This window comes from Penicillium brevicompactum (genome assembly GCF_028827555.1).
Source record: "Penicillium brevicompactum strain IBT 35665 chromosome Unknown utg000005l_segment0_segment0, whole genome shotgun sequence".
In the NCBI taxonomy this organism is placed as follows: domain Eukaryota; kingdom Fungi; phylum Ascomycota; class Eurotiomycetes; order Eurotiales; family Aspergillaceae; genus Penicillium; species Penicillium brevicompactum.
This window is the reverse complement of record NW_026623208.1, coordinates 4,642,555-4,657,068: the sequence shown is the minus strand read 5'-3', so window position 1 is coordinate 4,657,068 and position 14,514 is coordinate 4,642,555. Positions and strand designations below refer to the sequence as shown.

General features: G+C 50.3%; 3 protein-coding genes across 3 annotated transcripts; 2 read left to right on the top strand and 1 right to left on the bottom strand.

The window, feature by feature from the left end:
- Positions 1-105: 105 nt before the first annotated feature.
- N7506_007628 (putative flavin dependent monooxygenase) lies at positions 106-1,605 on the top strand (the record flags this gene model as incomplete). Its single annotated transcript, XM_056956921.1, has 2 exons — positions 106-167; positions 219-1,605. 2 exons carry the CDS (start codon positions 106-108, stop codon positions 1,603-1,605), a joined length of 1,449 nt encoding a protein of 482 aa, XP_056811255.1.
- A 506-nt stretch (positions 1,606-2,111) lies between these two features.
- N7506_007627 (uncharacterized protein) lies at positions 2,112-5,761 on the top strand (the record flags this gene model as incomplete). Its single annotated transcript, XM_056956920.1, has 3 exons — positions 2,112-2,297; positions 2,388-3,962; positions 4,016-5,761. 3 exons carry the CDS (start codon positions 2,112-2,114, stop codon positions 5,759-5,761), a joined length of 3,507 nt encoding a protein of 1,168 aa, XP_056811254.1.
- A 682-nt stretch (positions 5,762-6,443) lies between these two features.
- On the bottom strand, positions 6,444-12,981 carry pksP (polyketide synthase alb1; the record flags this gene model as incomplete). The annotated part of the gene is made up of 3 exons (XM_056956919.1): positions 6,444-12,281; positions 12,335-12,623; positions 12,689-12,981. 3 exons carry the CDS (start codon positions 12,979-12,981, stop codon positions 6,444-6,446), a joined length of 6,420 nt encoding a protein of 2,139 aa, XP_056811253.1.
- Positions 12,982-14,514: the final 1,533 nt, after the last annotated feature.

Sequence of the window (14,514 nt, the reverse complement as noted above, 5' to 3'; positions counted from 1 at the left end):
AATGGCGAGAGCGCTTGGCGTCGGCGTCGCGGGGATGCTACTTATACGACCTATCTCCTTATTTCGGCTGGGTCACACTGAAACCCAGCTCATAGCAAATTCAACATGCATTCCGTGAGGAAAGTAGCTGTCATTGGCGCAGGACCATCTGGCCTCGCTGCCGTCAAGTAAGCGGGGTTGATGATATCTGACAGACCGCAACATGCTGACGAACTCAGATATTTGCTGGCTGAGCGGCATTTTGAACGAATTGACGTCTTTGAACAAAGAAGCTCTGTGGGAGGAGCTTGGAACTATAGTCCAGACACTTTGAAAACACCATTGTCAACCACTGTCCCGCAGTTGAACCCCCATGAAGCCCTCGAGAAGCCAACATGGATCGGCCAAGTCGACAGTCGGCGGGAAGCCAACTTTGTATCGCCTATCTACGATCGATTGGAAACCAATCTTCCAAAGGATCTGATGCGTTACTCCGATCAAGCATGGCCGGCAGACACGCAACTCTTCCCCAAGCACCCGACGGTCAAGCAATACCTCGAAGAATATGCCGAGGAGATCAGGAACCATATTCAGTTCGAGACTCAGGTTGTCGATGTAAGCTTTCAATCTGCGGGACCGGAGAACTGGATCATTACGACAAGGAACCTCCAAACACGAAACGATACTGTCGGCACTTATGATGCTGTGGTGGTTGCGAGTGGTCATTTCACCGTCCCACATGTCCCGGACATCGCAGGAATACAAGCTTGGAACTTATCCTATCCTGGGGCAATCTCTCACTCCAAATTTTACGATTCCCCGGAATCCTTCCGAGGGAAGAAAGTTGTCGTGGTAGGAAGCTCAGCTTCAGCCCTCGACATTGGCGCGCAGATCAACGAGTTTAGTAAAGGTCAACTTTTGGTCTCTCAAAGAACAGAGTCATGGATGGCTGCCGCTTCGACAGATGAGAAAATCACTTGTCCAGAGATCGCCGAGTTTCTTCCCTCGGCAACCCATGACCGAGGCGTACGATTTGTGGATGGCCATATTGAGGAGCACATTGATTCGGTTGTCTTCTGCACTGGGTACTTCTACTCGTATCCTTTCCTGTCGTCCCTCAACCCACCGGCTGTTACACACGGATGGCGAACTATGAATGTTTACCAACAATTGTTCTATATTGAAAATCCTACGCTCGTCTTCCCTGTGCTTTCCCAGCGGGTGATTCCATTCCCAATGGCAGAGAACCATGCCGCTCTCTTCTCTCGAGTTTGGTCGGGCCGGCTCACACTACCACCCAAAGAAGAGATGAAGGCATGGGAGGAGGCCGAAATTGAAGCCAAAGGAGATGGAAAAAACTTCCATTTACTTCCATACCCAATGGATGCCGACTATCTTAACCTTCTCTACGATTGGGCAGCCAAGGCCACACCGCGACCTGGGCTCCCTAACAACGGGCAAGGTAAACTTGGTACTCGGTGGGGTGAGCGGGAAAGGTGGATGCGGGCGCTATTCCCGGACATTCGGCGTGCTTTTGTTCAGCGAGGCGATGAGCGAAGCAAGGTCAAGACTTTGGCGGAAATTGGCTTTGTATTTGAAGAGTGGAAACAAGAGGGCAAACTATAATTCTTGACAGCTAGCACTGGATGGCATAGACTTCAGATTTAGAAACAAAACCAACGCGGCCTAATGCCGATCTACATACTCCGTATCATGATGGGTGATTAGAACAGAGATTCAGTTTGGCAAATTGTCCATTCACTACCTGAATGATGTCTAAGCAGAAAGTACCTAATGTATATCCTCTTGATTTACGACACCAAACTACACATCCCAATAACGAGGACCTTGGACCTCGGAAGTATAGAAGAAGCGGACGGGCGATAGATCGACTGATAAGCGTCACGTGAAGCGGATGCGCCGCCCGTCCGCCGCGCGCCATTCATTTACCCTCTTTCATATACCTCGCCTGGGTTGGAATCTTGGATGTCTCGTGGTTCTTGAAACTGTATGTTTATGGTCAATGCAGCTCGCACGAGCTCATACAAGGGTTTGAATCCCCGCTCTGAACTTATCCCCACGTCACTCAATCTCCCTGCCATTTACCCGCCCATAATGCTTTGGGACGAGACATGCCGATAACCGATATTCTTCACCAACAGCATACTGACCGACCTGTAGCTTTCACTCTGAATTTGAGTAATAGCAGTCACAGCAGCGACATAAGCACCCTTCAGGAGTGGCCCATAAAACGGATACTTCGCGAAACAGCCACAGAATACCTCATTGATTGGGAGGGACCTTACGATCCAACTTGGGTGAGTTGCAAGCCTTGTTCCAGTTCTGAAGACGCAGAGGAAACATATAGAACTTTGACTTACAAATGGACTCTTATTATGCGCATTTAGGAACCAAAGGAGAACGCAAGTGAACTTGCTATACAAATTTGGAACAAGCGCAAAGCTCGCAACGCACGAGAGCTTGATCGGGAAGCCACACACGAAACCAGATACGCTGAGAGCCTGCATTCATCTCTGCCCATTACAATATCTTCCTCCGCCAAAACAAACGGAGACTCAGAGGACGGTTCTTCCATTTCTCTTAAACTCGACCTTGATCAGGGCGATATCAGTTGGTGCAACTCCTCATCGCCCGCGCATCAAGATAGTATCTTGGAGATTCCGGAGAGCCCCCAATCTCAGTACCTAGAGGTCTCATCCCGCTTTGCTGAGACTTCGTCTCAACTTCAGAGTTATTCCGGTTGCTCTCAGCACCTGCCAGCCGCACCCACCAGCTCGGGTCGCCAGACAGACTCCTCTGTATTGGAATACGTTCCCGAATCATCGATAGCTTCCAAGTTGTTGCGAGGTGAGCGACAAAGAGGGGTCGAGTTCGAAACACTTCAATCCAGTAATTCTCATTCCTGCGCCTCTCTTGAGACAAACCACTTCGATTCTTCACAAATACTCGCTGGATCTTTCCACCACCAGCAGTCTCTTGAGGACAATCATAACGTGCGTGGTTTCGTGCAACCGAAAGTAACAGCCCTCGTGCCAAGACCACAGGTCTACGAGATCCCGGAGACACCAGATCAGCCAGAGCTCTCTGGGACTAGTCTATCTCATATCGGGTCCCCCGCTTCCCAACATACTTCTTCACAACATCCCATCAGTGTCCCGTCACAACCCACTGCCTCGCCGTGGCCTGTCTCTGAAGGTATGCTCCCCCGACCACCCATTGTATCATGCTCACAATTCACAGGACCGGTCCACGTACGCCTATCTCACTGGAGCTCGATTCCAGAGACACTTCCGGGCACCCCATCACAACAATCACACAGTTTAAGTGCCGAGGCTTTCATCAAACCAATGCTTCCATTATCTAGTTTGATGGAGCCGAATCCACCTGCCAACATGGACAGGAAGGAAAAGAAGCCGTTCATTTCTTCTCCTTATGCCACGCAGTCGGACCAACAGGGCAATTCATCAGATCCTAGCTCCAAGGAAAAGATTCGCAACGACTGGGCTCAGCTTGGTATGGAACACCGAACCGGAACTCCCCTCGCGGGCAATGCCATTGACACCCCATCTTCGGTCGGTGATATTGAGGCTACCATGTCTGCACCTATCCCCGAGACCACTGCACCTCTCAGTGTCCGAAATGACTCGGGATCTTTCGCCCATTCACATACCGCCGTCCAACATGGTCACTCCGAATCTTTACTCACATCCTCGGAACTAGCACACGGGGGCCATATCTCTCAGCAATCAATGCAAACAATACAGCCAAGCGCATTGACGGTCGGTGGAATGGAAGAAATTGCTCCGGGGTCGGTTCAGCTAGGGCCATCCGAATTCGCTGTCACTCTTCCAATGGATTCTCGCGTGAAAGACGACTATGAACGGGTGTTGTCGGATGCTGCCACCAACATACGTCAATTCTTCTGCAGTTTCCAGCCAAACTCCCAGATCTCTAATACCGATGTAAGTGCAGCCTCATGATTTGATATGATCAGCATCTGACATTTATATTCTAGCGAGATGAGTTGTACTTGAGCATGCGCAATGTCATCACACGGCTAAATAACGTCGCACTCCATCCGGATTTGAACATCTCAGATCATCTCAAGGGGGTTGAGCCTGATCTCACAAAGGAGGCGTCCTGGGCTGAATACTCAAGTGCCAAATTCTTATTCCTCGGTCACCTCATGGAGCTCGTGGGTACTAACGAACTTCATCTCATCGTCGTGGTCGGGGATGAGAAAAAACAGCTTATTCTCGAGCGATATCTGCAAGGCAAGGGCTTCGCATACACAAGACCCCGAGAAGAAATGGGTAGCGCCGTTGAGGTCTCTTTAGCGAGGGGCCCTCTGAGCTTTGGCATTCACTCTAGCGAGAGTGCTCGAGAGCTTCTCAAAACACCATCCGCTATTCTGGCGTTGGACTCATCTTACGGCTCTAGAAGTCCTTCTATGCAACACATTCGAACTACCTATGCCCAGAACGGTCATTTGCTTCCTGTCATTTGGTTCCTCATTGCAAACACGAGTGAGCACATTCAACGCTGCCTGCCTGATCTACCGGACATTGAGAGACTCCATCTGCTTGTGCATTACATTGCCCGTTTGCACGATGAAGTTGGCGATCTACAGGATAATGCCCTGGGTGTGCAAGAAGATGCCGAAGAAATTCTCGCCTTTCTTCTTGATCGGGCCTCTGGATGGCAACTACCTACCATTGAACCCTTGAACCTCGTCTCTTTGGAAGAGCTTGAAGTATCAAATGACTCTTCATCTGACGATACACCACCACATGCACCCAAGAGAGCACTGGACGAGGGTTCTGAGGATAACTCCTCCAAACGCGCCCGCGTCGGTACTCAGGAAGACAGCCAGTTAACTGAATCAAGTAAGCCTTCTAGCCAAACGCTTGATCGCGATCTGCGGTCATTGGAGAAGGTCCTCGTCCAAACGAAAGGCACACATGCCACTGAAAAGCGCGAACTGCAGACCGAGCTTGCTCAGTCCAATTCCCGTTGTCGCGAATTAGAGAAGCAGATGGGACTTCTCCAGCATCGCTACGAGAGCCGCACCGGTAATTTCCACAAAATTCGCCAAGAACGAGACGATTTGGTTGCAAACAATTCGACGAACGAGGAGCGCGTTCAGAAGCAAACCACTATCATCAATAAGCTGAAAGAGGAGCGAACAGAATTGAAGAGTCAACTCGAAGAAACCAGAAAGGCCCTCAAAGACGGCGGTGGCACTCCTGCTGAAATGGAGACGCTCCGCGAAGAAATCCGCCGTCTAGTCAATGAAAACGAAAACCTCGTCCACAAGGCCAACTATGAAAAGGGACAATCTGAGTACACCAGAGAGCAGTACCAAACTGCATCTACGGCAGCCGCTCAATCCGGCACCGAGAGCCGCCGCTTGGCTGCCGAGAACGAGGCACTGAAGCGCAGAGTGGAGGGTGATGTGGTTAAACTCCACGAGATTAATGCCAAGAAAGCATCAGATCAACATGCTGCTGAGATCGAAAAGCTGCGGCTCACCATTACACAGCGTGATGAATTTTTGCGCAAAAAGGAGGACGAGCTCCGCGAAATCCGCAAGAACAGGCCATCTACTCGCTCTACCAGCACCCAACCACGAAGCCCCAAATGGGGCGCCGGAAGTCGCCCCACGAGTCCTGGGGTTGGTCATAACGGTAACGGGAATGGCAATGGCGGCGTTGCCGGCAGGGGCAGTGGTCTTCGATACAGCTCGGAGATGCGGCTCTAAACCAACCTCACCCGTGGGCATGATTCATGCTTGACCGATCCACCCACTCTCGGTTTTCATAAGACTCATTCAAGTCTATGACGTCGAGACACGACCCACGGCCCAACTTAACCCTTTGCAACCCTACAGCTGCTTAAGCTCAATATCTGCTCCATTTATCTGCTCGCTACAACCTCGCATATTCTGGCGTTTCATTCATTCCATTGCACATGAGCGATTTTCAGTCCGTGGACCAACTCCTGCTTCTGATGCAACATACCATTGCTTCCAGGCATTTCAACCCATTACCCGATCGTTGGTACTTTTGTGTCAGATCGAACATTGTTGTAGTTTGTACTAGTTTACCTCAATGACAAATACCTTTTCATCTTATCCTGTCATTCCTGAGTATTCCAGAGAACACTGACGACATTTGGGCTACTTTATTTTCTTTGCTTTTCCAGTGACAGCTCATCAAAATTGTCAAGAAACCTGGAAATCACAATCTTGTATTAGATAATTAGGATATATGAAAAGCTGGTACTGCAAGTGTGTATGCAGTACACATTGGCATAGCAGGACGTGAAGTGATTTTTGTACTGAGAAAAGTGAGAACAAATGAGAACAAATGAGAGAAATAGCAAATCCATATCCAAAACTCCGGGAAAAAAATCAGAGCTATTACCCAATATGCAGTGATTAATTACACCGATGCCATAGACTTGGCAATAAATGCTGCCAATTCTTTGGCCTTTTCACCGCGTGTCATGGTGAAGTGGTTGGCACCCTCCATGACAGTAATGCCACCGACGTGCTTGGGGCCAACGAGTGAGTCCCAGCCATTGGGACCGAGGTCAGTGCGGTTGTTCAGCAACCACAGCATCTCTCGGGGATCCGCGCTGCCGTCGGAAGCCGGCGCGGGTCGGGCGTCTCCAGGCTTGGAGCAGACACCATCCTTAGCCCAGACCAGGAAGGTCTTTGGCAGCTTGTCAGCCAGGTTGGGGTCTGAGTAGGGGAATGGCACTGCCTTGTAGGCATCCAACGAATCGATGAAAGCCAAGAAGTGAGGCAGCAGCCACTTGGGAGGAGGTGCCTTGCCCTCGCCGAACAGACCGATCGTGTCGAAGAAGCTGTACAGACGAGGAGGAAGTTTCTCCAGTCCAATGGGGAAGGGTGAGTCCAGGAGAAGCAGACGCTCGACACGCTCACCCTCCTCGAAGATCAGTTGGCGGGCAGCGTCATAGGCGCAAATACCACCTGCAGACCAACCACCAAAGTTGTAAGGGCCAGTTGGCTGGCGACGGCGGATTTCAGCAACGTATGGAGCTGTAAGCTCGTCCAGGCTGAACTTGAGATTCTCTGGAGTGCGCATGTACGGGCAGTTGAGTCCGTAGACACACACATCCGGAGAAATGCCCGGGATGGTGGCATAAGAAGTTGCAGATCCAGATCCATCAGGGAACAAAAACAGTCTCTGGGTTGCAGTCTTTGGATTTCCTTGCAGAAGGATGGAGGTCGCTGGTGGGTGCTGAATGGAAACGCTGGAGGGGCCCTTCAGGGGCTGAGCAGTAATTTGCTCGGGGAGTCTGATTGGCTCTGCGGGGGCGGGCTTGGGCTTCAGGTCAAGAGTAACTTCAATCTCACCAAGAGTTTGGTTTTCAATGAAGAATTCTCCTGAGAGATCCATATCCAACTCCTCGCGGATCTTACCGAGAACTGTCAGGGACATCAGCGAATCCAGGCCCATCTCACCAAGATTGGCATCATTGTCGAGCTCTTCCGGAGCAACACCAATCTCCTCAGCCAAGATTGCAGTAATCTGCCTCATTGTGTCATTCTGCTTCTGAGCTCCATGTGTCATCGACTTCTCATTGGCAGGAGTCGGGAGACCACTAGAGTTCGGAGTAGACACGTCTGTTGAGGATGCAGCGGAGGACATGTCACCCTCGCTGCTCGAGTCATCACTGCTTTCGGCGGGACCCATCTGAGCCAAAAGACGCTTGAAGTCTACAACAGTAGGCTGATCCACAAACACAGAAGAGTCAAGATCAAGTTCCATCTCCTCGCGGTATCGCCCGGTGACAGTCAAAGAGAGAAGAGAGTCCACTCCGTAGTCGGCAAAGTTCAGATCGTCAGTCATCTCTGATGCTGAAAGTCCAACCTCCTCGGCGAGGATAGTAAGAGCGCGTGAAGCAAGACTTGGAGTTGAAGACTTGGGTGTAGCAGCGGCCTTCTTTGGTGTGGCCTTCTGTGCCTTCTCGACGTTGATAGGAGCAGGGGCACGCTTGGCTGCCGGCTTGGGAGCAGCAGCCCCGCCAGGAGGAAGCGCCATGTCCAGGATCTTTCGTGCCAGGGCCTGGAACTTAACACCACCATACACAGCAACGATATCGTCGCCATCAAACATGTAGACATCACCTGCCCAGATAGAGTCCTTCCAGGGTTGCATCCTCACGTAAGTCCGGTAAGTGACACTGGTGTCGAACTTCTTCAGACAACGCATTGAGTCCCAGCCATGGTTGACAAAGACTTGGTTCTTCGAGTCGGTGTTATCACTCGCGTTCATGATGAAGCCTGACAAGTGACCGATACTGTCGATCCAGAATGGATTGCGATGGAAGTTGCCACGGGGAGCTTCAAACTTGACAAGAGCAGTAGCCTCGTGCTGATCGCTGTCAAGAATAACCTCCCGCATGGACTTGTAGTTCTCATCGTAGTCCACGAGAGAAGCAAAGAGCTTGTAGACCATTCCTCGCTTCATGCGATGAGCTTGACCAGAGATTGTGCTCTCTTGCAGATGCTCAATACTTCTCTTGATGAGATAAGAGCTGCGCTTCCACTCTAGCTCGTAGTTGGCGGTCTCGAAGAACTTGACCGTACAGCTGGCGTGGTCGAGAATCTTCTTTCCCTCTGGGGTGACTGACCAGACTTGCACCTTGGCGTTCTCGTCTGCCCAGTTTGCGGTGGCCGAAACTCGGAAGAGTTGCTTGCCACCCTTCGCAATCAAAGGCTTAGGGACTGTGACATTGCAAACATCGAACCCACGATCCTTCCATTCGGGCTTGTAGTTTTGAACCAGATATTCACCCAGTGTCTGGGCAATATCGGCGTACAAGGACGATGGGGTAAGGCAAGCGCCATTGACCTTGTGACCAGCAATGACTCGGTTGAGATCTGGGTCAGCAATGTCATTCTCGATGACGATCATTGCTGTTGTAGCGTCGCCAGTGGTCTCCAGAACCTTTTGGGCCGATGTCGACAAGAACGTCGACACAGGAGCAGCTTCAGCCACAGGTGCCGCGGGCGCGCCCTTGAGAAGACAAAAGTTGTTGGTGTATGGGATCCAATAGTTCTTGAGGTCCCACTTGTAGGAAGGCAGTGGGAGAACTTTGTGTCCAGCAGTAAAGTCCTGGTGAAATTCCTTCCAACGGAGCTCAATTCCAGCAAGGTAAAGTGTTGAGAGACTGTTCGATAGAACCTTCCAAGTGTCCTCTTGGCGACGGAGAGACGCAATCGTAGTTGCCTGAGGACCAAAGGTGGCTTTGATCATACCGGAACAGACAGTGTGGGAACCAACTTCAACCCAAAGAGTCTTGTCGTTCATCAAGTTGGAGTGGCGAGTAGCTTCAAGGGCACCGAGGAAGTTGACAGTCTCCCGACAGTGTCGCGTGAGGTACTCAGGGCCAAGCGAGTCACTGCTGTTCTCCTTCAGGACATCACCGAGAAGAGCGGAGACGAAGGGAATGGTGGGCTCGTTGAAAGTAAGTCCCTTGGTAATCTCGGCAAGACTTTCAAGAATGGGCTCAACCTGAGCAGAATGGAAAGCGAAGGGCACCTTCAACTTGGTAGCCTTGAAACCTTCGTTTGAAAGAGTCTGCGCAAGCAAATCAATCCTTTCACTAGCGCCGCTGATGACGGTCTCGCTAGGCGCGTTGATGCAAGCAACTTCGGTCGCATCCTCAAGGAATTGCTTGACCTGTGCTACTGAAGACTTCACTGCAAGCATTGCGTGGGTTCCAATTTGGCATTGCTCCATAAGGAGCTGAGCGCGGCGTCCAGTGAGATATATCGTGTCACTGGTCGAGAGGATACCAGCGGCATTCATCGCAGCATACTCGCCGAGGCTGTGACCAAGGACAAACGTGGGGACAACACCCAGAGAAATCCAATATTTGGTCAACGCCATCTGCACGCAGGTGGTTCCAAGCTGAGTGACAACTGGGCTGTGTTCCTCAATTGGAACACTTCCATCAACCAAAGGTATAATTGACGGGAATCCTTGGCTCTGTCCAATGCGGTCCAGGTGCTCTATGTGAGTGCGGAACTGAGAGCAACTCTCAAACAACTGGCGACCCATTCCTGCGTACTGGGCACCCTGTCCGGTGAAGGCAAATCCAATACCGGGAGTAACAGCTGGAGATGGGGAGATGCTGTCGCGGTTGACGATTGGCGCCAGTGCGCTTCTGATCTCATCCAAAGTTGAACCAGTCACAGCCACTCTGAAGGGGTGGTGGATACGTCTGGCGGTAGTCGTGTAAGACAGATCAGCCAAGAGACTGGACTCACGAACATTGAAAAGGTTCTTGTTTGTGTCAATGTATTGAACGAGAGCAGAGATGTTGTTCTTCAAAGCAGACTGGGATCTGGCGGAGACGAGAACAGGATGAGCAGACCGGGGGTCTTCCACGTTATCTTCGACGAGAGGCCCATCCTCAACCAGCAGAGCGGTGTTACCACCAGCAGCTGAGAAGTTGTTGACGAAGGTCTTTCTCTTGCCGCCACTAGGTCTGTTCCAGGGAGTAGGCTGCATGGCAATGTGGACATTGCGCTGTGCGAAGTCCGTTGGGAAGCCTTGGTTGATCTTGGTCTTAATACCACAGTGAGGAGGAATCATGTTCTTGCGCATCATCATCAATACCTTGATCAAGGCTGTAACACCAGATGCAGATTCTCCGTGGCCCACATTTGCTTTCGCTGAGCCGAGATGAAGCGACTGAGTTGGTCCACGACGATAATCAGGAGCAAAGATATCCAGGACTGATTGCATCTCCACCGCGTCACCCGCCTGAGTACCAGTACCGTGCATCTCGATGTAGCTTACATCTTTTGGGTCGCTGTTTGACTCGTTCAGAAGCTTGTCAAAGATGAAAGACTGTGCCCCGACATGAGGACGAGTGATTGAAACAGCCTCTGCTGAGTGGTTGGTATACGCGCCACCGATGATACCGTAAATTGGATCATTATCAGCTTGAGCATCTTCAAGTCTCTTCAGGACAATGGATCCAATTCCGTCCGCTCGGCAGTAACCATCGGCACCGTCGTCGAAGGTAGTGCAATTTCCAGTCCGGGAAAGGAAGTGACCACGATCAAGACGAGCGTGGTTATCGGGATTGGTCAGGATGTTGACGCCACCGGCAACCGCTGAGTCACAGTCGTTCTTCCAGAGTGAGTTACAAGCAACGTGAATTGCCGCAAGACTGGATGAGCAAGCTGTATCCACGCTCACACTGGGACCACTGAACTTGAAGTAGTAGTTGATGCGACCAGGTGTGAAGGCACGGTTTCCACCGGGAATGAAATAGGTATCAATGTCTTGACCACTATTGATCTCACGGTAGTCATCACTAGTCATACCGTAGAAGACGCCGACTCGGTTCTTTTGTGTGGAAGGGGTGCTGTTGGGAATGAATCCTGACATTTCCAAGGCCTCGTAGGCAGTGAGCAGAGCCAGACGCTGAGCAGGGTCTGCTTGGAGTGCTTCACGTGGTGACATGTTGAAGAATCGAGGATCGAACATTCCAGCGTCATTGTACCAGCATCCATACTGGACCTGACTAGTGTTTCGTGTCTTTCCGTCCATGTCAACATGGGCTTTGACGTCCCATCGCTCAGGGGGGACTTCACGGTGGACGTCAAGTCCCTTTTTCAGAAGATCCCAAAAGGCTTCGGTGTCCGGAGCTTCGGGGAACCTTCCTGAAAGTCCGATGATCGCGATCTTGGATTGCTCAGAGCGGCCAGTTCGGTTGTCACCTTCAGCCTCCTGGTCAACCTCGCCAATCGAGCTGTCCACTTTGAGGTTAGAGATGTTGGCTTTCTTCAAAGCGCTGAACAAGCTCTGGGTTGCGGTGCTGGAAATTGGCAAAATGGTGCATGTATCGGCGGCTTCTACCGTCGATTGGCATGACTCAATAACTCTGTCCCAGCAAAGTGGTCGCTGGAGGATCTCCCTAAGAACAGTTTGCAACAAATGCTCAAGGGTCGTGGCTTGAACCCTCTCACCAGTCTCACTTGAAAGCACTGGGATTCGTGGTACATAAGCCTCAAATCGCTCCTTTGGCCAAGATTGCATAATTCGGCTGACATCCTTATCATCATACAGATGTGATGCATGGTATGGGCCATGGATAGGTGCTCTGATGGGCTTGTGCTCTTTTGTGAGGCTTGTCTCAATGAAACGACCCAAGAATGCGGGGGGGCCACTGATGGTCAGTCCGTTGGGACTGATTGCGCTCACATAAGGCTGTGACGCACGAGGCAAACCCTGGAAAAAATTAGTCTCTGGAAGATCTGATATTTTGAAGGTCTATAACTCACATGATTCTCCGCGAAAGCCTGAATTAAGTCTTCGGCTTCATTCTCACGGATACCAGAAACCAGAACAGACCAGCTAGAGGCCTGCTTGCTCGGTTCTACGAGCTCTTGTACTCTTAGAACACAAGAACCCAGTCTTAAAGCAAGAACCACTGTCTCGACACCAACTGGAATGAGCTCTCCTACGGTCTTTGAGGAGCTGACGGCGGCAGCTGCAAGTTGACCGGTGCAAAGACCAATGATGGAGTTCTCATCGCTCTGTGGATAAGCATGACCCAAGTCACCGTAGTAGCTATTCAGCAACGTTAGAAATTTCCTGCTTGATTCAAGAGAAAGTGTCAGGGGATTTGATCTTACTGGATGAAGCTTCCGAGCTGGTAGATGGTTGTCAGTGCACTCTCCAGTGCAGGGTTGGGCCCCGACTCGCGATATCTTGCGAGAAGGTCAACAATGCTAGTGAAGCGAGGGAAGACATCTCGCTCCGATGGCGGTAGCGACGTTATCTCTTTCCGCAATGCATAGTAGGACTTTTGGAAGAACGCTACCAACAACGAGTCATTTTTGGCATGCAACAAGCGCCGAAGACCCGAGTCGAAATCCGCAGTCTGATCTCCGAAGAGATACACACGACTGGGACCTTCCATAGACATCCCTAGTGCCAACTGAGTGATCGAAAGTTTAACAGAAAGAAGAAAGAAAAAGGGTCCATCGCGAGAGTAAATGGGTATTATACTTTATAGATAGGGCTCCAGTCGCCATAGGGTGGGTCAGAGTCGAAGGTGGGCTGTAAATCTACGGAAAAGATCATGTTGGTTGTATTCAAACGGAAACGAATCTAGACAAGTTGTGTTCCCTGTTTTTTCTCCTCTCTACACAATGGGGCTTCCGTGCCCGGCTACAGGGATACAACTCTTTGAGACAGTGTAGAATTACCAGTAGAACCCAAGTATTGTATGTAATTTTCATTTTGTCGTAGTATCTAGATGTGTGGGTATATTTTGTGTCTAAAATCAACCTTGGAACCAATGGTACCGTTACTGCAGTGAATCTCAATATCCCCAGGGCTGTAGTATGCCCATCCAAGTAAACTTTATGCTCGGGGCGTGGGCCAGAATTCAAGTCCAGCCTCGTGAAATGATCCGATTGGATCATTTATTTGGGTGAGTAGAATATTTCAAGGTACGGCAAACCGATGAAAGTCTACGGTTGTCCGAGTGCTGTTTGCGGACGAGACTCATGTTGACTCCAGAAATCAAGGTTTGAGGCATCTTCACTGGGGCTTCCATAACACATGTCGCAGATCTGAACGTGTGGTTGACCGGAATTGCTACATCTGAGAAAGAAGCCACCAATGATCTGCAACTCGTGCAGAGATGTTGACGCTTTCAGAAGGTTACAGCCGTTAGCCGCTTTCTCCACCGGCACATCACGTGAGGTTATTGCCCTAAGTACTTTCCTGCTCTTTTCGCGCCATAGGCACGGTCAGGTACACCAAGCGATTGTGAATGAAGGTAAAAGGTTCAAAAGAGGATACTTTTTGAAAATCTTTTGTATTTAGGTTGTGCAAACCCACGGAAGATACGAGAGACCTCGGAAATCCGTGCACTAACATGAATCCCCGCGATATCCAAATGGTAAAGAATGTCCGGTCGGAATGTCACAGTGGGCTCAAACAGCAAGCGATATGCAAATCGGTCTCAAACATAGTAATTGGATGTAGATCTTTCGACGGCATCATCATAAAATCTCCCCTACGTCATGACTGAGGCTTGATATCACATTCCAACCTTGGAAGGCTCGGAACCACCCTGGATCTCGCCATATAGAACGTTGTTGTAGCCAAAAAGAGCTTTGTAACCTGTTTATGAAGTAGCATTGTATATTTGAGTCAGATTTCCAACGTTGTACACAATATGCATTCATAGACTTGGAGAATTCGGAGGGTAAGGATTTAATAATTTATGAAAATCCGAGCGCCCAGAATATATGTTGATACCCATGTGCGACATCTCGAGATCGAGATCGGGGGAAATAAAAAGTCCAACGATGAAAAAGATTGAGCCTACTGTAACAGTACTCAATGTGAATTTCTCGAAGGTGCATTATGGCAATCTGGTCGATCTGCCGAAGGTGACCAAGATTGAACCTGAAGAAGTTGACGAAGTGGGTCCTCAATGGTGACG